At 36.8% G+C, this 25,868-nt stretch overlaps 2 protein-coding genes and 3 long non-coding RNA genes across 5 annotated transcripts in view; 4 read left to right on the forward strand and 1 right to left on the reverse strand.

Annotated features, from left to right (window-relative positions):
* LOC132791140 (uncharacterized) overlaps positions 1 to 3,317 on the forward strand; it is a 119,825-nt gene extending 116,508 nt beyond the window's left edge. Inside the window, exon 4 of the long non-coding RNA XR_009632873.1 lies at positions 3,283 to 3,317. This is a non-coding gene — a long non-coding RNA (uncharacterized LOC132791140). The remainder of the gene's footprint in view (positions 1 to 3,282) is intronic.
* Positions 1,626 to 10,470, reverse strand: LOC132791139 (uncharacterized). Its single transcript, XR_009632872.1, has 3 exons — positions 10,400 to 10,470; positions 2,098 to 2,381; positions 1,626 to 2,046 (listed from the first exon to the last, which is right to left on the reverse strand). It is a non-coding gene; the product is annotated as an uncharacterized LOC132791139 (long non-coding RNA).
* Positions 10,471 to 12,200: 1,730 nt separating this feature from the next.
* LOC132790669 (ubiquitin-conjugating enzyme E2-18 kDa) lies at positions 12,201 to 13,132 on the forward strand. The gene has a single exon (XM_060799298.1). It carries the CDS (start codon positions 12,303 to 12,305, stop codon positions 12,837 to 12,839), a length of 537 nt encoding a protein of 178 aa, XP_060655281.1. The 5' UTR covers positions 12,201 to 12,302; the 3' UTR covers positions 12,840 to 13,132.
* A 1,358-nt stretch (positions 13,133 to 14,490) lies between these two features.
* On the forward strand, positions 14,491 to 15,439 carry LOC132793081 (uncharacterized). Its single transcript, XR_009633070.1, has 4 exons — positions 14,491 to 14,872; positions 14,937 to 15,119; positions 15,186 to 15,224; positions 15,283 to 15,439. It is a non-coding gene; the product is annotated as an uncharacterized LOC132793081 (long non-coding RNA).
* A 5,461-nt stretch (positions 15,440 to 20,900) lies between these two features.
* LOC132791138 (connectin) overlaps positions 20,901 to 25,868 on the forward strand; it is a 61,006-nt gene continuing 56,038 nt past the window's right edge. The window contains exon 1 of the mRNA XM_060799950.1: positions 20,901 to 21,390. The gene's annotated coding sequence lies outside the window, so the exon portion shown is untranslated. The remainder of the gene's footprint in view (positions 21,391 to 25,868) is intronic.

Raw genomic sequence — 25,868 nt, forward strand, 5'->3', positions numbered from 1 at the left:
TATATTTATTTTTGTATACCAGCTACCAAATAGGGTAGAAGGGTATTATAACCCAGTGCGTGCAGGAAATGTAACATGCAAAAGAAAGCGTTTTCGACCTTATAAAATATATGTTACGTATTCTTGATCAGCGTCATAAGCAGAGACGATTTAGTCATGTCCATCTCTCCGTCTGTCTGTCCGTCCATCCGTATTAGCACCAAGATCTCAGAGACTATAAGAAATATATAAGAAGCATGCAGATCAAGTTTGTTCCAAATTTTTGTCCGCTAAAATCCGCTTTTGCAAATCGATAATAATGGAAAAGTAGAGATCGATTTTTGGTATATTTTTGGTTACGAATTTTAGTTCATATTTAAAAAAGTATACTTTTGTATGGGTAAAAACGCCCATTTGCTAAGGGTCTTAGTTGCTTTGGTCATTTGGTATATTTTGAATGTATCAATATATCAAATATTGCCTTTGGTATATTTTTAGTATATTAGCAAAACTGTCTACCTACTGAAGGTCATAGCGAGTTTGATTGGCAATCCAGTATATTATGAATGTTGTATATCAATATACCAAATACATTTTTCGGTATATTTTTAGTATTTTTCGTGGTATATTAATTTGGTTAATTTTAAATTTAATACCGCACTGTTTTGCTTTTATTTCAAATAGATAGCGGGTATTTCACAGTCGATCACACTTGACTTTAGCTTTCTTACTCGTTTTTTTTTTGTGTATGTGTGCTTCTCCCGGTTTTCTAAGCGATTTTTAGCGATTCCAGTTGCGATTTCTTTTGCTGTTGCCCCGGTTTCGAATGTGTGTACGCGCGCCACGTTTTGTACTTAAACTTGTCTATTTGCTACTAGTTGTTGCCTCTTTCTGCTGCCAATGTGTGAGTGTGCGAATGTGTCTGTGTGTCTCACTATTTGTGTGCCAAGAGTTGCATTGAAAATGAAAATGTTCGCACAGTTTTCCGCACAGTTGCATTTTCACTATGCAGCTCTGGCGCGGCTCAGTTACTTGATACAGTTTTTCAGTTTTCCTCGACTTTTCCCCTCTCCTCCTCCTCCGCCACACGCTGCTGGCAACTATGCTTCTGGCTTGTTTCTTTTGCCTTTTGCTTTTTTTTCTATGTCGCCCTCTGCAATGTTTTTTCACCCATTGATGTTGTTGTTGTTGTTGATGCTTCTTTTTTGTTGTGTTGTGTTGTGCTCATCTACTCAGTCGTGCGCTTTGTGCTCTCTACTTATTTTAAATGCGCTATCTGATTTTTTGCTCGGCTCATGCAGCATTCAAAAGCATTGAGAAAAGAGTTAAAAGTTGAGATTTCCCAGATTTGCCCCTGTGTGGGAGGGCAAGAGGGAGCTGGAGGTACAGACACTCATGCACATGCATAAAGGACATCAAGGCTACACGTATTAACAGAGTAGAGTAGAGTCTCTCCCTCTCTCACCCCCTCTCTCTCCTACACTATCTTCTTCTCTTTCTATGCCATTCAGCAGGTCTTGCTGGTCATTAGGTTGATGCTTTTCGCATTTTGTAAAATAATTATGACAAAAAAATTGTAAACAAGTGAATAGCATAACGTTATAATGCGATAAGAGGTCTCTCTCCCTCTCTCTCTCTCTCTCTCTCTCTGCTGCTAACTCTCAGTCTGTCTTCCTCTTCATTTAAGTCAGCAATTAGCTCACAAACATGAAGTTGCATCAATCACACAAAGAGCAGGCACATTGCCATTGCAATCTTTCCTGGCCAAGGCTCTCAGTGCCAAACAAAGAAGGCAACAAAAATAAAAACTGCCATTGATGTAGCAGTTGCCACGCCTCCCACAACCGCTCACCTCCCACACATCTTATCTGTCCCAGTCCTGAACTGTTCAGCAGCTCTACTCTGTCCCATATATTCAGTTCTTTGGCCACCCTGTTAATCCGGCAAGCGCATTTGCCAGCGTCATTCATGCAGCTAATTTGATTTTTTCCCTCTTCAGCGTAAGTTGTCTCTTGGAGACAGTCGATGCCTGGGATCTGTTGCCGGATCTCTTCGAGTATCTCCGAGCTGCGAAGAAAATATTTTCATTAGACATTTTGTAAATATGAGCCAGCTTACTTCGCAGATTGCCAGCTCTCTCAGCTCACAGCTTTGCTCCGGCAATGGGAAATCAAGCCAAACGATGATTCCACTACCATTGGCAATTGGTGGAAGGGGACGGGAAGATTCCCCATTGATGTTGACTTGACGATGACAAGACTTTGACTATGACGCTGAAATTACTGTCCAATGACTTCATGTTTGCCTGCACAACACACAACAACAACACGAACAGCAACAGCAGTAATAAGTGCAATTATTGAGAAATTTTCAAATGCAAGTTGCACAGGAAATACTCTTACCTAAGTGGGATTTAAGAGGAAGGAGAGTAAAGGAAATTAAATGGAAATGGAATGGAGTAGAATAACAGGATAACTTGCTTATATATTAAGAAAAATTAATCAGTTATACAAAATATATATTTTTAAGCCGAGCAAATAAAAGGACGAATTTGCAACTATAAAGAAATACAGATTTTTAATATGAACAAGTAAGAAAGCTAGAGTCGAGTGTGCTGTTACCCATTTGGAATTGATTAAATTGAAATTGATCAAATATAGTATCAACTTAATGTACCACAAAAATAATAAAATTATAGCAAAAGCTGTATTTGGTTTACTTACATTGTACTACATTTCAAATATTGAATGTTAAATTATGAAAACTAAGATTGTACAAACCGAAATTCTAGACTCTAGCTTCAAAATTACGCTTGTTATTTGACTTTTATCGATCCATAATGCTTATTTCATCTTCTTGTAGAAATAATATTTAAATAAATCAACGATTGAATGTTTTAAATATATTTTAAGCTATGATTTACATATTAAACCATATTTACGTCAAAATGAACTGAAATAATTTTGTCTATTTCCTAATTATCTACTAAGTAATAGATCAAACTTACAAATAAAATTAGAAATTAGATAATTTTTTTCCAAAATGATACTGAAAATTTTACCAGTTGGTATTTTTCCAAAAAAAAAATACTGAATTGGCTGTTGGTATATTTCAGAAAACTACTAATAATGACTGTTTGTATTTTTTCCTTAATAATTCTACAAATTCGAATACAAAATATTAAAAAAATATATATAATATATTCCAATTCAATGACCTTTTCATAGTAACCATAACATCTGAAATACCCTTACGACAACTATGAAAAAACTAATTGAAGTACATCAATGTTTTTCATTGCAGCTCTAACGACACCCAAGAGTGCGTGTATGCCAGGGAGAGTGTGTGCACAGCATTGTGTATGAGTGTGTGTGTTGAAAGGGGTAAGTAAGTCTCTGGTGCAAAAGATAGAGTTGTGATTACCCTTAGCTCGAAATTGCTTATCGAGGGCTGTTCCACACCTTGTGCTGAGCTGAGCGCTCTCAACTTTTACTTTTAATTAGCACGTGGCTGGCGTGATGAGTGTGAAATGAAGTTGTTCGTAGGAAGGAAGGAAGGACGAAGGAAGGAAGCTCTTGCTTCTCTACTCTGTTCTGTTCTGTTCTGTTCTTCAGTGTTCAGGCCAAGACTTTTCATAATTAAATGAAAATTTTCTGTAATTTTTCGAGCGTAAATACGAAAGGCAATCTGTCTGTCTGTCGAGTCTTTCACTGCCTCCCACTCTCTTGTACGTTCTTTTTTTTTTTTGTGTCTTTTGATAATATATGTGTGGGAATATTTTTGAAATTTCGCATGTGCTTTGCACTCTCTGTTCAGATTCGTAAATATTCATTACATTTGTGTATTGTTTCGATTGCATTTTTTTATGTTCGTGTTGTCTTCTACTTTTTGCTTGCTTCTCTCTCTCTCTCTCTCTCTTTCTCGCTTGCCTTCTGTTGCTTCTTCATTGTGGACTTTACGCACTTACAAGGTATTTGCATAAAGTTGCCGAAAGTGAACTGTGTTCAAAGTGCTGTGTGCTCATAAAATCATTTGTTTTGCCTGCGAAAACGAGCCGCCACGACTGCTGCATTTTTAATTAGCCCCTCTATGACCTTGGCATTTGTGGCACTTGGAATGGAGCAGTGGCAGGCAACTTAAATATCTTTTGCTGCATGCCACAGTCTCAATGTGAATGCAGCAGCTGCGACTTCAGTTCAACAGCTAAGTATTGACTCAACAGCTCAAAGCAAATCTCAGCTCTGTGTCTTGACACAAAGGGAGAAGTTTGAGGATGGTAAGAGAGGGAGGGCGAAGCAGCTTGGGTGTGGCTCGACGATGCTCATCAATGATATTAAGCGAACTTAATCCTTTTACATGCTCCAGCGGGGCATGCCACACACTTTGCCACTTGACGACGATGCGACGCTGTTGGTGGCGCAACTCGAAGTTTCCTTTCTGCTTTTTTTTTATTATTTGGACTTGCAATAGAGCCGCGACCAGCTTACATATGCCTTTGTCTACTGCTTCAAGTGAGTGTGTGTGTTGGTGTGTGTGTGTGTGATCCTGAGCCACTCATAACTTTTTCGCCCATCGCCAACGCCATCGTCATCGCCATCGTTGCCGCCTTTGGTGACTGGCGAATGCGCTTGAAAAACTTTGTACAACTTTAAGCCGCTTACAAGCTTTGCGCTCTTAGCACGCACCACGCCTGCTCTGCTCTGTTCTGTTCTGCTCCTCTCCAGCTTCTATTCCCTTCTGCTTCCCCTTCCCTTCCCTGCTTCCCTCGCTCTCTTCTTTAGCTGCTTGTGGCATGCATCTTTGTTGGACATTTGCACGTTGCACGTTGGTCAAATACTTGCTTATAGATTTCCGACACTTGCCTTTGGCTCTCATTGTGGATATAACCAGGAAACCGTTAGTCCAAGGTGCAAGACCTTTAAAGCTTCAAATTCTTTATTTTATATTTTTACCAACATTTTATGTTTCATTTGCATTTTCAATCAATTGAATTTTATATTGATTTCGTTGTTAAGCATTTTTGTTGCTGTCTGCTTTTAAATGAAATCCATTTTATAAGATTTTTAGGAGCAAGTTTTTCGATTTTCGAAAAGATTTAATTTTTTTTCATATATTGTATTACGTTTTAAAATATTTTAAAAGTTTTCAGGCAATCTAGTTGGATTTTCTTTCGAATTAAGTAGTTGAATACATTTTTTTATAGTTTTAATGTATATTGTTCACTTTTATTAATTGTTGGTGTTGGTCGACCTGAATTTTAAGATGGAGTGAATTTATGAAATTTGTAGTGCAAGTGTAGTATTTATCAATAAGATTACTTTACTTTTAAGATAATTATTTTAATTGGTTTAAAATTTTAATAGCTTTCAAGCTACTATTAAGATTGCTTAATTCCTAGAGAATTAGTAATTACATAATTACATTTTATTTATTGCCAACTAATGCAATTATTACCAGCTTTTATTTTTGTAGAGCAAGTTAAATAATTTCATTCTTTTTTGAATCGATATTTTGTTAAAAAATTAAATATGTTGATAGTATTGAGCAATATTATTGGCATTTCTTTCAAAATGAAATATTTAATAATATTTTTAATAGTTTTATAACAATGCTGACTATTTGACTCTGCCTATGAATTGTTATTTAAAATATATTATATATATAAATAAAGTATTTGATAGTTTTTAGAAAGTCAGAAAGAGAAAAAACAAAAGGTTTTTTTAGAATTCGTTTTTAAATTCACATTAAAATCTTTAAATTGCTTAAAAATCACGTATTCCCCTTGATTGATCTTTATTTAAATTTAACATATAAATTATTCAGATTTGGTTGTATTTATTTGCATTCGTTTTTGTATTTAAATTTAGATTTGACTGTTTAAATTGCTTGAAGAGCACCTTTCCACTTTGATTGATCTTTATTTAAATTTAAGATATAAATTATTTAGTTTTTTCGTTTGGTAAATGCCGTTTAAAGACAATGAAACGACTCAGACTCAATAATTTTCACACTTCCGAGAACAGACAACTCTTTGAGTGCACACATACTATGTTATATGGGTGCTTGTCCTTCTCTGTCTCTGTGTGTGTACGCGTGTGTACGCGCGTGTGTGTGTGTGTGTGTGTGGTCCACAAGCAAATTCTACACATGCCGCACATTGTTCGGCAACCTTTTTTCCACTTTGATTTATTGGCATCCTTAGGCCAACCGCCTTAAATATTTTGCCAAACCCGCCGACGACGATGTCGAAGTCGAAGTCGACGGTGACCAGTCGAAGTTAAATTATGGGGGCGGGAGTTCTCTTTCCCCTCCTCCTTCTCCCTTTCCTTTCTCTAGAGAAAGATGTATGCTTGTTGACCGGTTTTGGGAGTCGGGCGTCGTTTGGCTGTTCAAATCACGCTTATTGAATTTCGTTTTAGACTTTGCTTTATTATTAATAGCCTCACACTTCCTCATCTTCAGCTTCATGTGCCGCGCGCTTAAAGCGCAATAACACAAAAAAAAGGCTAGCATACTTATTGGGGTAAAGCGCTAGCCAAGCAACATAGATGGAAAAAAGGCTAGCATACTTATTGGGGCAAAGCGAAAGGAGAAAGGAAAAACATTTTGCGCCGCTGTCAAAAGAAATATTTTAAATCATTTTCACTCGACGTGCCGCATTTCGGTCCCATTTCAAGCAAGCAAATCCCGCTGTGGCTCATATATAATAATATTTGTTGTGAGCGACGACGACCTGCGCTCTCTTCTCACAGTTCACAGTGCCTGCCAGATGTGTTTTATTAAACATTTTATGATAAGCAGACACACACACATACACTTAAGGCTTTTGTTGTTTATTTTGCCGTGTGGCTGCCCATTGATTTGGATGTTTCAGCGATTTATTTTATGTTTTTCTCTAGATTTTTTCCGTTTTCGTTGTTTATTTTGTTGTTGCCTTTTTCTTTTTGGGTTTTGGATTTTGGGTTGAGGTGCTTTGAAGATAGCTTTGAAGTTGCCAGTGGCTATGTGGTACGAAATATGAGCTTTACTTACGAGCACTTAGTTACTTAGCGGCCAGCAGAGCTAAGCTGCTCTAAGCTCTGAGATGTGGGTCAGAGTGATAACATGCAGAGCATCAAGTAAGCCAGCTAAAAGCGTTGTTTTATTTTTTGCACTTCACGATTTGCACAAAATTCGTGCAACAATTAAACATCGGACGTGCAACAGGTGGCAACACGCACTTTAAATGCTGCAACGTTTTAATGCAATAAGCGAGGTTTGTTTTATTTTTTGGGCCTCAAGAAGACGACGACGGCGCAGGCAAACTGACGACGTTGCACGCACACGACGTTGAAAAGTCATTAAGTACAAATGACGTTGCCGTTGACTGCCAGAAAGCCAAATGCAGACGAGGCAGGCAAGCAGGCGATAGCAGCTCAGACGACGACAGGCAAGTGGAGGAGCTGGAAAGTAAAGCCGCAGTTTGCAGTAATTGCACCACGTTTGAGAGCAGCTAACTGCATATTGAGCAATGCCCTGCAGCGTGTGTGCGTCTCGCTTTCACTCCCTTTCTCCCCCTCTTTTTCACTCCCTTGCACTTCTTGCCTGTCTGTGCAACGCTCGGTTCAGTTTGCATTATTTATGACAAAGTGAGTCCTGATTAATCCGCACTCGATAGGCAAGGCAGTCGTCTGAGAGTCTGAAAGCCTCTTGCAGTCTTAGAAGTGGTTCACTATCTTGGTTCCTTTGGTTCGCTGTGAACTAGTTCCGAAACTAGCTTAATGGCTACACGAGGCTTAATATGAGTTATGGCTTTGCCAAGACTCAAATTGCGGCTTCTTCTTTAATCTTCTTATAGGCAATAAAAGTGTTGACATAATGTCGATAAAGACTTTACATAAAACCCATAATTTTGCTAATGGTTAATACAATTCTGTTATTAAGTAATTTTATACAAATATTTACTCAACACATTTGCTTTGCCTTTGAGCAGAATTAAAAACTTTTTACACTTTTAGATTAATAAATTTTAAGTAATAAACATATGAATATTTTATGCATCTTAAGTAGGAAAGTTATATACAAAGTAAGAAGAAATTCAAAATATTATAATACAAATTTTATATATTCGCTTAAAACTCATCTAGAAATAACATTTTATTACTTCTCTTTTATTTTAAATAATCAACTCCTTTTGGTTCCGCTTTCCCTATGAATTTTGCGAATATTTTAATGTTCTTTATTGATAGAAAACAAGTAAGAAAGGTGCAAATAGTTCTTTGTTAACATTTTTCGAATCTGGAATATATTTTACCCAACAATTCAAAAGTAAATATAATTATTTTTATACGAGTATTTGAATTAATTGCGCAGACAGCATCAATATCAACGCAAATTGTCAACACGCGGAGTGTAAACACAAAAATAAATTCATTAACCAGACAGTGTCAATATTTACAACGAATTTTCAACATTTTTGTATTAAAAATAGATTGAAAAACGTTTCATTAAGTTATTTAACTTGTTCCAGCTCATTTGGCAACTGATTCCAATTGCACCGAAATGCAACCCTCAACTTTTAGCAGGCACTGTTGCACACAGGTGTGGGTGTGTGAGTGTGGATGTGTGCTCTTATTTACTTTATGCAATTTAATATTACACGAGTACTTCGACAGTCGACTTCAGTTGCATCCTCATGCTCCTCTCTTTTTCTCCATCGAAGCGGTTCATTCACTGAAGGCATAAATAATCTGTTGCATGTGTGTGTCTGTATTTGTGCCTACGGCATGTGGTGGCAAGTTGTCGTTGGGTTGCATGCCACCATTTACTTTATGATAAACCATATATAATTAATTTAAATTTGAGCAACACGAGCGATAATTTCTTAATGAAAATTTTACTTGAACAGACATTTTGAAATTGCCGCACACAAGTGTTTTTGCATTGCAATGTTGCCCAAAATCAATTAGGCACCTTTAATGTTAATCGCTTCATATATCAGGGTCTCAACAGACCCGAAAGCGACACCCCAACAACAACACACACAAAAAAGGCAGCTGAAAGGGTCGATGACAAGCCGGAAATGGAAATGGAAATGAAAATGAATACAAAAAAAAGGCCAAAAAGCCGCACGCGACGTTTTTCGCGCGGAGTTAAAGAAATATCAGAGTGGGGGAAGAAGAGGAAAGGGGGACTAATGAAGCACTGCCTACGTGGAACAAAAGGCGTGAAGGCCAGAAGCTGAAGGCAGAAATTGAGGCGCAAAGTGTTAGAGTGCGATAAAAAGATTAAAATGCACACATGCAGACATGAGGCGAGAAAAGAAGAGAAGAGCGGAAATCTGTGTGGCAAGTGGCAGACAGCATGATACAGACACAACACACACCAACACACACTCAGACTGAGCGTGTGTGCCACTCAAAGCCAGCCAATTGGTAATAGAAAATCGGATCAGATTAGATTTAATGCGGCGACGGCTAATTTTTCGGCTGATTTTTCATTTGGCGTAGCAAAAGTTTCTCCATGCGCCTTGGCGCCAAACAAACACCCAGAAAAATCGCAATTTCTCTCTCTCTCTCTCTCTCTCTCTCGTGGTTCCCCTTGCTTCTCCTCCTCCCTCCCAGAGCTGCCCCAACGAGAGCTGTCAACGGCAATACGCCGGCAATGACAGCTAAACAAATGACAGACGCGTTCAAGGGCCGGGGGATTGGATTTGCAGATTGGGAGTGGCACTGACAGCAGGCGCGCGGATGATGCTACGAAATATACAGACAAAAACCCACACACAGAGAGTGAGAGAGAGAGAGAGTGAAAGAGAGATCTATGAGCGGCAGCGCACAGCGTCATCAACATTTCCGCTTCCGGCTGTTTATGCTAAAAGTATGGCGGCAATGTTGATGGCATCACTGACAACACACACACTAGGAAGAGCGACAACAACAATATCTCCTCGATCTCTTCTTCTACCCCTCGCGTCACCAAGCAACCTTCTGCGTCCCGCAGCGCTGTCAGACGCCTTGGCTGCCACTTTTCGCCCTCAAGTTGTTTTGGGTATGGTCGCTTTATTTTTTTTTTGCTTTTCTCTCTCGGCCAGGCATTTATCTTATTGTTGCAGGCTATTCCTGGGCTCATGCGTGGGGCATTTTAGGCCACTGACGTGCTATCGATAATACTGATTAATCGAATTCAGTATTGCAACACACACTTTTCATGATTTACATCTTTGTTTTGGTTTTCGCAATTGCCGTTTGCTTGCATTAATAATTTTGCAATTAATTTAATTTGTCTGCTTTGTGGGTAACAGTAACAGTAACAAATACTTAATCTGATTATAGAGGTAATAAGAAAATTAAAACGCAGTTCATCGAAAGACAAAACTACAGAAAATTCATATCACTATCTATTATGTTTTCATATATAAGAAGTAACTTTCAATACTCACATACTGTTCCTCAGAAATTAGAAAGAACTTTAATATAAAGCAGAATTTTTTGGGTAGTTTTGTAAGAGATCATTTGTCAACTTAGAAGTAACAAACATATTATATAAAAGATTTGACAAAAAGGAAAAGTTTTGGCATATGTTTCCTGGGTAAAGTCAGCTATGTTAAAGAAAAGATTATGTTTAGTCTATAATTAGCTTTAAACCAAGAACTATGCCAAATTTCATTTAAAAATGCGCTCCAAAAGAAAAAGTTCTACTAAGAGATATCAGTTATGAAAGTTCTTATAGTAAAATTTATACATTTGCCTACAAATTGTCAAAAAGGTTTCAAAACGTTTTTTTTGTATTTTAAATTGCTCTCAAAGAGTGTACTCTATAAAGGTAACATATCGAACTTAAGTTTAAAGTAGTAAAATTTATTTTTTCTTCTTCTATAATTGAAAAAGGGGGTTCGAAAAAACGGGTTCAAAGTATGCCCAAAGTAGAGGTCTTAACAATCATATCTTAAGATCCTTACTTAAGAGGAGTGATCGTTTAATTGAGAAGTAAGTTGTTAGAGTTTTCACAGTTTATTAATTAGTGTAATAACGAAAGCGATAACTTGGCAATTTGCCTTAAAATGTTTCTTCTGAGTCAAAAATAAACATTACATACTTCCCAAGTGCTTAATATTGTTGTTCCAATTACTAAACATTGTTGACTGATATATTTATATGATAAAGTATTCAAAATATTCCCTTTGTGCAGCTCTAAACGATTTACAGGTAATATTCGCGTCGACTACAAAAGCGATTCTCAGATTGAAGCTCAAGATTTGTTATTTGGCACACAAACAACGACGACTACACGGCTACACCTACACACAGACGCACATACATGGCGCACACACACACACACACACTTAGGCACACATCAAGATATATTTCTATGTATTTTGTATATCCTAATTATGCTTGAGCGCCCCGGCACATCACGTCATGCTGCGTTTCCGGCCAAGCAAGACCAGCGAACGAATGAGCGTCTCGTCTTGGTTTCATTTACATCATGATGACATCCAACATAAATAATTACACACACGCACAAAGTGCTCACAGGGCTCCTTGTTGTATGTTTGCTTCGCATATTTTTGATATTTAATTTTCATGTTTTTGTTATCAAGCTTGAAAGCAGGAGCGAAAGCGAACAGCGTCGACTCATCTGTCATTGCCTTTGCTTTCCTTTTGACTGGGCTTTTATGATGCTTTTTTGCAAATCTTTACATATTTATGAGCACGAAAATTCGCTGGAATTGCGGTGTAGAGTCTCCTACTTCTTCCTGAGCTAGAGGCCTCTAGCTCAGGACCTTCTCCTCTTCTTTGCTGTGTTCAGCTAATTGAAAACTATAATGTCAATGGCAATCATATCAAAAGTGTAGACTGCTTCACACATGTCAATCAAGGCAAACGCGACACGACATCGCTCACTGCATAATTCAAGGCACAAAGGACATGAGGCAGGACTCGAGGCAGGGAGTTATGATGGGCAACAACAAAGTTTTGCGCCTTTTGCTTACTGTGGAATTGTATTGGGCGAAACCTTTCAGACATTTGCCAACTGACTTCGCCTTGCTTTGACCAGTTCTTCGCAGTTTTTCCACATTTCCCAGTTGATCCTAATGTGCTGCCTGTCAGAGTCTGTTCACATCACAAGCTCGCTTCTCGCTCTCGCTCTCTCTGCTTTAGCGGGTATTTCGGGGATTAACGTCAATGTGAAAGGATTTTTTTACGTTCCAACTCACATGCATTATGTCTACTTCTAGAGTTCTGCTTTGCTCTCTCTCAGTACACTGCGAGAAACACTTTGAACAAAATTGTAGCTGAATTTTTAAATAGTCAGCAAGTGAAACCTTTTGGTTAGTCACCATGGCGAAGGAGGAGCCCATCATGGATGGGCCAAAGCGCATGCAGAACGAACTCAAGCTAATGATGGGCTACAAGGAGCTGAAGCAAGTGCAACTCCTTGAAGCAGAGAAGGACAACATCTTCAAGTGGTTTGCTCTGCTCATGCCCAACACTCCGCCCTATGACAAGGGCGCCTTCAAACTCGAAGTGGACTTTCCCAAGGAATATCCATTTCGACCGCCTCGTTTGCACATCAACACCAAGATCTACCATCCGAATGTGAATGAACGTGCTCAGGTTTGCCTGCCCATCCTCGAAACGGAGCATTGGATACCAACTTCCCGCATGGATTCAATTTTCAATGTGCTGCTTGCTACCATTAATGATCCGCAACCCGAGAATCCTTATTCTATGGATATTGCGAGTCAGTTTCAGAATGATCCGAAAAAGTTTTATAGCACAGCCGAAGCCTGGGTGGCGAGATATAGCGATCGTCGGCCCACGGATCAGGAGCTGGCCAAGATTGCGAGGCGCAAGAAAAAGGCTGCAATGCGTTGAGCTCTATAAACTTTCAGAAAAGTATAAGTTTGTGAAACTTAATAATTGTTTATTCAGTCTGCTTTCTGCTTAAGTGCAAGCCGAAGAGTTAGTGGCCAAATTTAATCACAATATTTAAAAATCGAATCTAACTTATAAAAAATAATATGACACACTTCAATTTCTTCATAGCGATGATAAATGCCACTCAAACAGTAAGATCTAGCAGATAACAGGAATTTACAATCAAAATAATAATATAAGCTTATGCTCACTTAAGTCCCAATAATCGTGCAATATTTAACAGGTGATGGATGTTTAATTACGTATTTTTCATTTAAAATTAAATGTTAAAAAGAAAGAAGATTAAGCATGAGCCGCATTATGCCATTTACTTAACATTTTATAGTAATAATTGATATTTCCAAAGATTATAATATGCAATTAACTGCAATTTAGTGAAAGTATCTTGATATGAATTTAAATGCAATAGTTTTTAATATTAAATGAGAATTCAATGCAATAAACCGACGTTTGCAGTTAAATGCAATTCATTTAAGTCGAACTTACTGCAATTATCTGGGATATTGAATTAAGAATATTTGAAATCATTAGTAATGCACTTAAATAAAAGTACTTTCTATTATCTCAAATATGCGAGACAAATAGTCCGTAACGTGCAGTTATATGTAATGAATTTACATACATAATTAAGTACAAGTGCACTCATAAACAATGAACTTAAATACAATTGTATTCCCTTTTTTAAGTGAGGCAAGTCAAATAGTTCAAAATGTGCAGTTATATGCAACTCATTTAATAACAATTTTAGATTTGCATTTGAAAGAAGGTTGCAATTAGTGACATTCTATTGCCTGCGACGGCTGCTTTTTTGTTTAAATGCGAATCGTGAAACGTTTTTGCGGCTTGAAGGACGCTGCTTGTTTGTGCTCAGTGTCCCTGACATATGACCGTCTAATTGGCAGCACGACAAATAAGCAAATAGGCGGCCAAGATGTGGCGCTTTCATTTACAACAAACAGCCGCAGTCGCTGAAGCTGTCGCAGTTGCTGTTGCCGTCGCAGTCGCAGTCAGAGCAGTCAGAGCAATAGCTCAGCTCCTCTTCTCAGCCAGCTGTGAGATAAATCATTTGACTCAAAACGGCTGCCTGCGGCGCACAGCAAACAGCGAACAGCGAACACAGCGTGATGCGTGATCTGAGAGATGACGAGATGGAAGGCAAAGAGGGGGGATGCAGATTGTGAGGGGCAGCATCCATGTGGCATTAGCTCCATCGTCATTGTCATTGTCAGCGGCTTCATCAGCATCAGCATCAGCAGCAGCTCATCCTTATCCCCATGCCAAGGCTGAGGCTATAGTTAGTTTTAGTTGCTGCTGCTGTTTCTCTGCTTTTTTTTATTATACCTCGCGACCATTGCATCACATCTTCATAGGATGGGTATGATAAGTTTGTGAAAATGTCTGTACGTGCTTTTAGTGTCATAGGCGTTACACAATTGATAAGCTGAAATGTGTATCTATCATTCGAATTGTGTCTGTCCATCGGCCTGTGAGAATGTAAGATGAGTTATTAGAAAAAAATTAATCAAAATACATTCTCATTTCAATTCAAATTTCAATCAAAAACAAAATTGTATACATTTAAGGAAATCCCAAAATTCAATATTTAATATAGGAAATAATTTTAACTATTTACTAGATTAAATTTTAAATCTAAACAAAATGTAGCATTATCTCTTCTTCTTCCTAACTGACTGATTTTTTTCACAAGGTAAACTGTGAATGGTATATTCTAGAAGGCTGAGCTTTTCATCCATTCACTCAATTATCAAAACACAGGCGAAATAGTAATAGCTGGTAGCTCGAAATTTGCTATCACTGTATAAACTGTTAAAGCTCAGACCAATTGGTAAGAGCTTGGAGGCTGAAAATTTGTATCACTGTCTCTGCTATCAAAGTACAGAACAAAGGGTAACTTCTAGGAGGCTGAAAATTTTAATTATTGTATAAGCTATTAATGCATAGAACAAATGGTAAGAGCTGGAAGGCTGAACTTTTATACATGTTACTAACTAAACTATCAACGCACGGGCCAAGCGGTAAGAGCTAGGAGGCTGACAACTTCCATGACTGACTCAAGTATCAAAGCACAGGTCAAATGGTATGAGCTTTGAGGCCGAAAGTTGTTATCATTGAATAAGTTATTAATGTGCAAAGAAAATGGTAAGAGCTAAAAGGCTAAACGCTGTATTTGACTGACAACAACGCACACGCTAAATGGTAAGAGCTAAAAGTCTGAACTTTGCTATCATTCTATAAGCTATTAATGAACAATGATCGATCTAGAATGTTGAAATTTTTAACTTTTAACGCACGGTCCAAAGGGTAAGAGCTAAGCGGCTGAAGCTTTACCACAACATAATTCTTGTAATTTAATCTTCAGTGGTCGCGTGGTATAATAAAAAAAAGCAGAGAAACAGCAGCGGCAACTAAAACTAACTATAGCCTCAGTCTTGGCATGGGGATAAAAGTTAAAGTAGTAAAATTAAATAATTTATTTTTTTAATTTGTTAAATACTCCAAGTTAGCAACGAAAAATTGGTTATTAAGAACTATATAAAAAATAAAATATAGGCTTTATATATAAATTCTAAAATAAGTTTCATCTTTAACTAATACTTGATAATGAGGTTTATTCAATTCTATTTGAATTAAAATAGTAGCTAAAATTATATTCATAGAATCGAAGAGTAGAAGTAGAACGGCTTTGCTTCGTGGCTAAAACTAAAGACAGCGTATTTTACTGTCCAGCAGACTTACATTTGTATGTTAGCTAGCGCAGTCTTACTTGTTTTATAGTTGTGCTTTAGATGCTTTCGAGGGTCTCCTCCACAAACCTCCTCCAAATCCAGTGTCCTACATTCTCCAGCCTCCGCCTTTCTCCAGCACAACACGCGTCATGGCCATATAAATTTTCTGCAATGAATGAATCAACTTTACGAACTTGGACACATGCGGACCTGCTTTATGGCCCACCCACAGGCCAAATCTCTGTGTGTGCCTGTCTTTTATGGTAGTGCTTTCTATCTGTGTGTGCGAGTGTGTGTGTGTGAGTGTGTGTTGGAGCAGTTCACTTGATATGACCGACTGAGTGACTGTCCCAACTTGAGCTTGTCAACGACATGTTCTGCGATGCCACCATAATTACACACACACACACACACACACACACACACACACACACACACACACACACACACACACACACACACACACACACACACACACACACACACACACACACACACACACACACACACACACACACACACACACACACACACACACACACACACACACACACACACACTCACAGACACAGTTACAGTTGGTGCTTACAGTTAGCAGACATAGTGAGAGCCAAAGATATTTGTATCTGATTTCTTCTGGATTTAGTGTTCAGCACGCCCCGCAGCCAAAGATAGTGGGGAAGTGAGAAAGAGAGAGAGAGAGAGAGAGGAGCGAAAAAAAGAGAGAACTTACTGCTGCTGCTGCTGTCCAGAGCAACCATTGTCAAGATGGAAGATGGATTACCATAGCATCACTCTCCTCTCTCCTTCTCTACCCCAACTCCCTTTATTTATCACTTGGAACGGGAGGCGTGGCTGTTTGGGGGCAAGGCGTGCGTGTGTCTTGTTAAAACGGCCTGTCTGATTATTATCACCTTTTGCCAACTCTCTCTCTCTCCCTCGCTCTCTCTCTTTCAATCTCTCAGCTGCAGTCATTGACACCAGCTTCAGCTACAGTTGTGGCTTAGTGCCACGCCCACTCTGGCGCCCAACAGCTCAACTGTCGCTGACAGCGAGACGCGAGAAGCACACTGTGTGCCACACTGCAGCTTTTTGTGGCACCATTCAAATGCCGGCCAAATGAATCGCAGTTTTTGATTAGCAACTGCAGGCAGCTAGCTCTTTCTCTTCCTCTTCCTCTGCCTCTCTCTCTCTCTCTGTTGCTCTCTTTCGGGTTGCTGCGGCAACCAAACCTCTTTCTCACTCTCTCGTTCTCGCTTCATCACTCCCATGCTTGCCACTTTTGGGGGCATAACTCATTAGCGCCTAATTACAGTTGGTGGCTGTTTTAAATTAGTTTCACGCCGCCTGCCAAATATCCTTGCAATTTTCCTGATTACATTTCCACAATTTTTCGTTTGCCGCTAAAAATTGTGGTCAACACGTTTTGCTCGAACTTCCCAGTTAACTAATTAACGTCTTTAAAACCAATCCACTTTTTTATGTTTTGCCTAAAAGTGCAGGTTTAGTTTACATAGCTTTAACCTGACTTCCATCTGTCCATGGCTTTAAATACGAATTACTGCTTGAGTTTTAAAGAAAGCTTTAGGAAATTTGGTACTGATATCACTTTGAGATAAAGCTAAAAGTTAGATATATATCAGCTAAATGATCTATGAAACAAATCCAAAATGTTGGCTTAGCTAATATGGAGTATTGTCCTGACGTCCGTCTGTCCGTGACTTTAAATGCACATTGCTGCTTCAGCTTTAAAGTAAGCTTCGGAAAATTTTCTGCGGATGTGGCTTGGAGGTACAGCTACTAATTAGATGTAAAATACATTTTTGATTGTTGGTGTAATTGTTGTAAAAGCTTGTAGTATTGTCCTGCTGTCCGTCTGTCCGTGACTATTAAAGCGAATTTCTGGTTAACCTTTAAAGCAAACTTCATGAAATTTGCCACTGACGTGAAATGAAGTTGCAGGTACAAGTTAGATATAAAGCATCCGGATTATCTGTCATGCAATTTTAAAATCCAGGCTTAGCTAATGTGAAGCATAATTCGGCTGTCCGTCTGACCGCAACTTTAAATGCAAATTAGTTGTTCATCAAAACTGCATCTGAGTTGAATTAAAGTTGCAGCTACGAATAATTTATAAATGAACTGGTTTGTATATTAAACAATTTCTGTAAAACAATAAAAATGCATTTATTACTCCATTTCACCGTTAATCTGCATAGGTATTTAACCTTTGCTTCTTTTGCACAAGGACTGCTTATAAATTGCATTGACTCTGTTTGACCATTGTGCAAATGCTACTTAATCCATCAATTAGTCTTGCAATTTGCCCCACGGTCACGCTCTCTACACTTTTCTCATAATCTCTTTAATCTCCGTTAAAATTGAGCCTCACTCAAGCTTTAAATGCTTCGTATTTTTTTTTTTTTGTACGCATTTAAGACCACATAATCTCAAATATCGATTTTCATTCAAATACATAATAACTATGAGCGAACTTCATCATCGTTATCGTAATAATTATGAGAGAGCCGAGTTGAGGCCACAATTTACGACCTACATAAAACAATGCAGCTTATAAACTGCATAATTTAAACATATTTATGTTATGTATGAATGAGCTCATTTGTATAATAATTGCTGCAAGTCACTCTGCTGAACTCAATTATACCCTGCAGTGCGTTTTGAGGTAAGCTTGAAATGAATAATTGCTTTAAGATGCTCAGATTTATTTCGAAAAAGTTTCTTAATTTCCTTGCTCTCTCTCTCTCTATCACTCTTATCGCTTGTCCTCTTTCCCTTTCAGAATTTCAATTGAGTGTCATTCGTATATTTAAAATGATTTTTTCATTTTGTTATTAATTCAATTAGAAACACATTGAAAACATGAGTTTTCGCTTAAAAACTACTCCATTTCTCTTTCTTGTTTATTTTGCCATTTATTTTATGTTTTGCTCCTCACTCAATTGCAATTAAATGAATACTGACATTTATTTATGTTACCTAGATTGTTATTTAGTACTTTCAAAGTTTTACAATCAAACTGGTAATACATAAAAACAAACTGTAATAGTAAAATTACTTCAATCTGTACTTTTAATGTTATTTATATTCAGTGTATAGTATGCATAGGGCACAATTATTATAAATTATTATATGTATATAGTGATAAGAAAGTCAAAGAAATCTGTAGAAATTTAAATGGAAGTTATTATAGTATTGAGCTGGAATAATTAAACAACTCAAGTAATCTTCCAAAGATAAATAAAATAGACAAAAATCGATTTTTTAAACAAATTTTCTCTTTGAATTTACCACATTATCGCTTCATATACAAATATTGTACAGAAATTTAAATTTTTTCAGAATTTTTAATTACTTGCAAAACAAAGTGGTTTTAATAGTCATGTGTGTACTGTAGTTCATGTTTCTTCAACACTTAATTATTTTCCGATTTGTCACTCAAATCAAGTCTACTATTAATTGATTCCGTTTCTTTAATCTGTCACGCTATTTGTATTGATTCAATAAAAATTCTTTAATAAAAAATGTATGCTTCCCGTTATACAAAATTCAGAGGAAAGGCTTCTTGAAACTTATTGTTTAAGATATTCATATACAAAATGTAAAACTGAGCAGCATTTAGAAAAGTTTTTCCGTTCGATTATTTTTTTTCTTATCAATATAAATGGAAAAACATTCTTATATTTAACATATAGAAATAATATTAGTAATAAATGTGAAACTTATACGCATTCTTTTTTTTAACAATAGGATATAGAAATTATGAGAAAACTACTTTACTTTTCCTTAATATAATTAAAGAACAAATCAAAAAACAATAAGAATTTTATGATTTGGAGAACTCTTTAAACAGTTTCTGAAAATATATGTACGTAATCTAAATCAAAATTTCTATTGCAGCTTATAAAACACATTACCAGCATACCCTTTAAGTGTATAATATGTTTACAGGATATCATAACAAGCACAAATACAAATAAGAGGCACACATTGTGAATTCATACGAACTCAATCATTGGGCCAAAAAGTGCTTACAAGTAAATAAACTGGCCACGGAGATAGCTCACGCGATAAAATGAGAAATGTTGCTTGTTGCCAATGTTGTTGCGTTCTTGTAGTTGTTGTTGTCATTGTTGTTGTTGTTGTTGCTGTGCAAACCAATAAAATCAATTAAAAGGCACTCAGCATGCAAACAATTATATGCAAATTCATTTATACACGACTTCTCACACACACAAACACAAGCACGCACACCTAAGAGAGAGACGGAGAGCGAGAGAGAGACTTTTAGTCAAGGCAAAGTCAAAGCGTGCAGAAAACGATTTTGTGCACGTATTTGCATAAAGAAAAAAAAAAACGAAATTGAATGAACTGCAAATAAATAAATACACGACAAGGTGAGCGACAACTCTAGAGCAAAGTGTTGCCAAACCAGCCAGGAAGAAAGGCCAATCAAAGCCCATAGACAGGCAAAGGCAAAGGCAAAGGCAGGCTGAAAGTTTGAAAGCAATCGCACTCTGTAACTGAACCTGTTGCGCGCCACAACAGAAACACGAAACAAGCAACAACAACTCAGACCCAAAATGAAAAGTTTAAGCCTGACAAACGGAACGCTTTAAAGCGCCAGCGGCAGCAGCAACAGCAACAATTGTGAAACAAACTGAACTGAAACATTGTCCCGGGCCACGCAACGACGTTCAAAGAGCAAACTGCAATTGAATTGAAAGTAGTCTTTCAATTTGAAGATAAGAGCGCATTGAGCGTGCGTTGCGCAGGCGCACAGCAAAATTGGAACACACATATAATATAGCGGAAACTGAAAGCGAAACGCCAAAGCAAGCAACAGTTACGGAGAGAGAGAAAGAGAGCACGCCGCAATTGATAAGCTGAGCGAGAGACGAATGGAAACGAAATGAAACGTTTAACATCTCAATTGTGCTGCATGGGGGTGGGCAGCAGCTCGTTAGCAATGCGCTGCGGCAGCGCTGCCACGGCTATGCCCAGCAATTCCATTTCGTTTCGTTTGTCGCTGCTCTTTGGCAGCGCTCTTTGCACTCCCACTGGGACTCTCGCTCACCCTCTTTGTCGCGGCCGCCGCGCTGCTTCGCCGAGAGCCGAAGACAGTTCGCGTGCCATCGTTTCGTCCAGCAGTGCAGACACGAGTGTCTGTTAGAGATACTTAGCAAGCAGTCAGCAGGCAGGCTAGCAATCAGTTCGTATTTAACATTCGTCGTGCAAGCAACGTTGCCAGTTACAAATTGCTGTGCGTCGTGTTTGGCTCCCCAAGTGCTACAAACGTACAACAAACGCTATCATTAGTCTTCGTTAGGCGGTCTTTGTGTCAACAACGTGTTGCTCCACACACACAAAACGTAAAGAAGAAATTTTGCGTGATCCCTTGCACCACCCCGGCCCCCCAAATAACGAGTGTGTCCGTGTGCGATTCGTGCGTGCGTCTCGTTAATCTTTGATAAACACAGCAAACAAGAAATAAAAGAAGAAGAAGACGAGCAAACAGCAAAAACAAAAGAAGTGTTGCCTATTTTAAGGCGCTGTGAAAAAGTGAGTTTAGCACACAAAAAAAATACAGTGCAACAAGTTCGAACAACTTTAAAGTGCGTGCAATTACGAAGCAACAAACCAACAACAACAACAAGAAATTAATTTTTGGCAGCCTCTCATCAACGTCATCATCGCTGTCGTAATCATCCGCATAGCAAGTAAGTTCAACTCATGCGAAAGTAAAATAAAAAGCGAGCGAGCGAGCGAACGAAAGTTTAATATTTGTGCAGCCTGCTTTTGGGCGCATTACGAGAGTTGTAAATGCTTTGTGGGTCAATGGACGTCATGCAAATAACAATGTGGAAAGTGAGCGCGGCAAGTGCTGAAAATGAGACTACTTTGAGAGGCGCCTCTTTGCCCCCTAAATAGCGTACACTTAACGAAACTTGGCGCAAACAAAAAATAAAGCAAACAAAACAAAACAGAACAGACGGACGGACAGACGGACGGAAATCAAACAGAATACATCTCTCATCTAGAAATTCGTGGAAATTGAAATGAAAAAGAAAAGTGTGCGAAAAAAAACGTTCTTTGGCTAAATTCAATTCGACACTCGACACGGCATAAATGTAATTTAATGTGATTCCTTTTCCAAAAACTGACAAATTACACAAATTTCGCTTTTAAAACTGTGGAGCAGAGTTCGCTAAAAACTACAAAAACATAGAATATAATAGACTGCGTATGTGAAATGTTTCGAGCCAAAAACTAAATCACTGTCATTGTGGTCGGAGATTCACAAGCCACACACACAAAGAGAAAGAGATAGAAAGCGAGTGAATGTGAAAGAGGAACCGAGAGTGAATCACAGTGGATGCTGGGGGAAACTATTGTTAGGCAATGATTTGCAATTTGTTTGAAAAATGCATTTAAAACCGCAGAAACAAACAGAAGCAGACCAAAACCCAACTCTTTTCCCTCCTTCTTCTTTTTGCTGACTGGGCTTAGTCGTGAGCAAATAAAAAGCCATAAACAAACGCACACACACACAGAGAGAAGTCGTAGATACTTTAGCCAACTTCACTTGAAAAGCGAAAGCGAGACAGAGATCTGAGAGAGGGAGAGGGAGAGAAGTGGAGAGATAAATTGCATGAGAAAATGCTAAATGCAACCGCAACGTCAATTGCTGGGCAAACCGAGAGCTGAGCTAGCAAACTGGTAACTGGCAACTGGCAAACTGGCCACGCCCCCTGAAAACACGACTTCATCTGACTCTGCTTCTTCTTCTTCTTCTACTACCTCATCATGAGGCAAAGTCGCGACAATTCTTGGGGACTCCAACAAACAGCTTTTAGCGTTTGCTCCACTTTACCGCAAAGCAAAAGCAGCGCACAGCACTTTTCGCTGTTGTTTGCCGTCAACCACGCCCCCTTCTCTTCATCCGCCCCCTTCTCTCTCTCCCTCCCTTTGGCCATTTGCTGCTACTTCACTTATCCGACTGCTGCATTCAATTGCTTGCAATTACAAGTGAAATGCAAAATGTGTGCCAAAGTATCCAACAGATACTTAAAGCCAGCTACAGATACAATTGCAGCTGCAACTTTTGCCAGTGATATGACTGAAATGCCAATATTCATGTTGCCAATTTGCAGTTGAGGAAGATTAGAAATGCAGCTAAGGAAATGCGGCAATCGAAATTTAAAGTGAAGAAGAAATATTAGTGAAGAACTTTACATTACTTAAATTCATAAAGATGATTAATGGCATTAATTTATAGCCAAATTATTGAAGTGAAACTAAGAACAACAAATTGTGAGCTATGGAAATAGTTAAAACATTTTAATATTTGCTTTTAATTTACAAAATAGAACAATTTTATACTAGGAAACTTTATCAAATTGTGATTATTCATATAGAAAATTATTGACATCTATTTATAGCTTAATTATAAAAGAGCAAACTGAAACTGATATCAATCATAAATTCAAATTAAGCTCTTTTAGTATTGCATTTCATTTACAAATAGTAAATATTTTTTACTAAAAAAAAACTTTATTAAATGACTATAATTCATATAGATACCTATTGACATTAATTTATAGCCAAATTATTGAAGTGAAACTAAGAACAACAAATTGTTTGTTAGGAAAATAGTTTATCCATTTTATTTACAAAGAGGACAAATTTTTTACTAGAAAACTTTATCAAATGGTCATTACTCAAATAGATTATTAGTTTACTGCTTAATTATTGAAGTGCCAACTGAAAGCAAATATCAACAAAAATGATAAACGATTTACAAAGTTAAGCATTTAATTTACAAATAGAAAATATTATTTTTAAACAAAACTTTATTAAAATGCTATAATTCATAAAGATTAGTATTGACATTAATTTATGGCTAAATTAAAAAGTAATAAAATCAAAAATGATAAACGAGTCAAATTTATTTATCTATTTAAGATTTGCATATCATTTGCAATTAGAAAATATTTTTTCATTTCATTTTATGAACGTTAACTTAAAATGTTGAAAGAGTCAGATTGTTTAACTACTTTAGTTATCCATACAATTTATGAACATAAAAATATTTTCAACTTTTATTAGTATCTTAAATCAAATTGGTAATTATTCATATAAATAAATAATAGTGTTAATTAATTGCTGTTGAAATGATGAACGAGACAAATTCTTAGCTAAACAAGTTTAGCTTTGCAAATGTTGAATAATTTGTGTTTATAATAAATATAATTCATAAAAATAACAATTAGTGGCATTAGTTGTTGACTGGATTATTGAAGCGGCACTAAAAGCGTATTATTTAATTAACATCTAAAAAAAATGAACGAGTCAAATAATAGAACTATTTTAGTTTCGCATATCAAATTACAAATAGAAAATACTTTTTCATTATTACGCCCAAATTTATAGTTCATTTAATCAAGCGAAAAATAAAAGTGAAGCTCATTTATTTTGATTTTGTTCAAATTAAAATGTGAATTCATCATGGAAAATAATAGCTTCATATAATTTAAGTTGTGATGGAAAATTAAATTTAAAAGCTTTAATAATATATGAAATTTGAGTGAAGTACTAAATAATCTTGCGAAAATCACCGAAATATATTTTATTACTTTCCAACTTTACAAACTTTTTTATTTACATAAATACATTTCAGATATTATATATATATATTAACATTTTCTTTAGCAAATGTAAATATATTTGACCTTCATATGGAATTCACAATATATATTTCAGTTTTATTTGGTTTGCATATTTTATACACAGTGAAAGTGAATTTAAAATCATTGCCGGGCAATCAGAATTTTTGTTATTATTATTATTAACAGCAATATTTATATTTACAAGTTATGTGAAAGCATATTTTCATTTATTTGTTTTTTACTTACAGTGTTTATTTATTTTACTTACTGCATTTATTCACTGAAACCTTCAGCATTTGATAGAAACAATGAGAATTATGAAAAATGCAATGCAAACGAATTATAAAAAAATAAATAGAAATAAAGCTGCTCGTGCTTGTTTTCTTATGAGAAAAAAAGCATTAAATGGCATTGCTTAATAAAATATTGTGAAATTTGTTTAAAGAAGTAAACTTTATTCACGAGTGCTTGAGACAAAAGTGTTTAACGAGCTGTTGTTGATAACATAACTAAAAAATGAAATATGATATTAAAGTAAAGTGTAAATGAAAATAGTTGAAATCGACTAGTGAATAGAAATATTTTTGAATAATAATTGGTAAAATATTGGTAATTGGTAGACAAGTGAAAAAGCTAAAGTCGAGTGTGCTCGAATGTAAGATACCTGTTACCCATTGCGGAATTAATTTAAAAATATACCAAAATAAAATACTACAAAAATACTTAAACATACCGAAGGATGTATTTGGTATATCGATATTGTACTACAAAAATATACCATACTATCCAAAATATAACATAGAGTGCAAAAAATATACCGGAGTCAATATTTGGTATATCGACTACAAAAAAATACCTTACTACTCAAAATATGCCATAGAGAGCAAAATATACCGAAGTCTATATTTGGTATATCGATATAGTACTACAAAAATATAGCATACTACCCAAAATATACCATAGAGTGCAAAATATACCGGAGTCTATATTTGGTATATTACTACAAAAAATACCTTACTACTCAAAATATACCATAGAGTGCAAAATATAACTTGCCACAGCATTTAAAGTAAATAGTTGCCACATTTTTTATTTGATGGCAACAAAATTGTTGGAATCATAAAGACTATAGACTAAAATCTCTTATAGTCTCTGAAATACAGTGCGATAAACATGGCTATATCTTTAAAAGCAGTTTATTGTGCAAACAATTTTGATTCAATTAACCAAAGCGCGTATAAATTCTATGTCAGATTTAGTTTAAAATAAATGCTGCGGCTTTTGTTTTAAATAAACTCTGGACTTAATTCAATTGTTGCACAAAACTTTCTGACAGTTGGCAAGAGAGCTTTGGCAATCAATCGAGGCAAATCGAGTGGAGTCTCAGGGCTTGGCTTTGCCTGCCAATTAACATGTCAGTCGATTGTAATTGCCGCCAAAGAAAGTGAGTCCAAGTCGAAGTTGAAGTCGAGAGCCGGAAGTTATTGGTCGTACTCGCGAAAGCTTTTCCGGCATTTGAGTTTTCTTCT

The sequence above is a fragment of the Drosophila nasuta genome, chromosome 3 (assembly GCF_023558535.2).
Source record: "Drosophila nasuta strain 15112-1781.00 chromosome 3, ASM2355853v1, whole genome shotgun sequence".
NCBI lineage: Eukaryota > Metazoa > Arthropoda > Insecta > Diptera > Drosophilidae > Drosophila > Drosophila nasuta.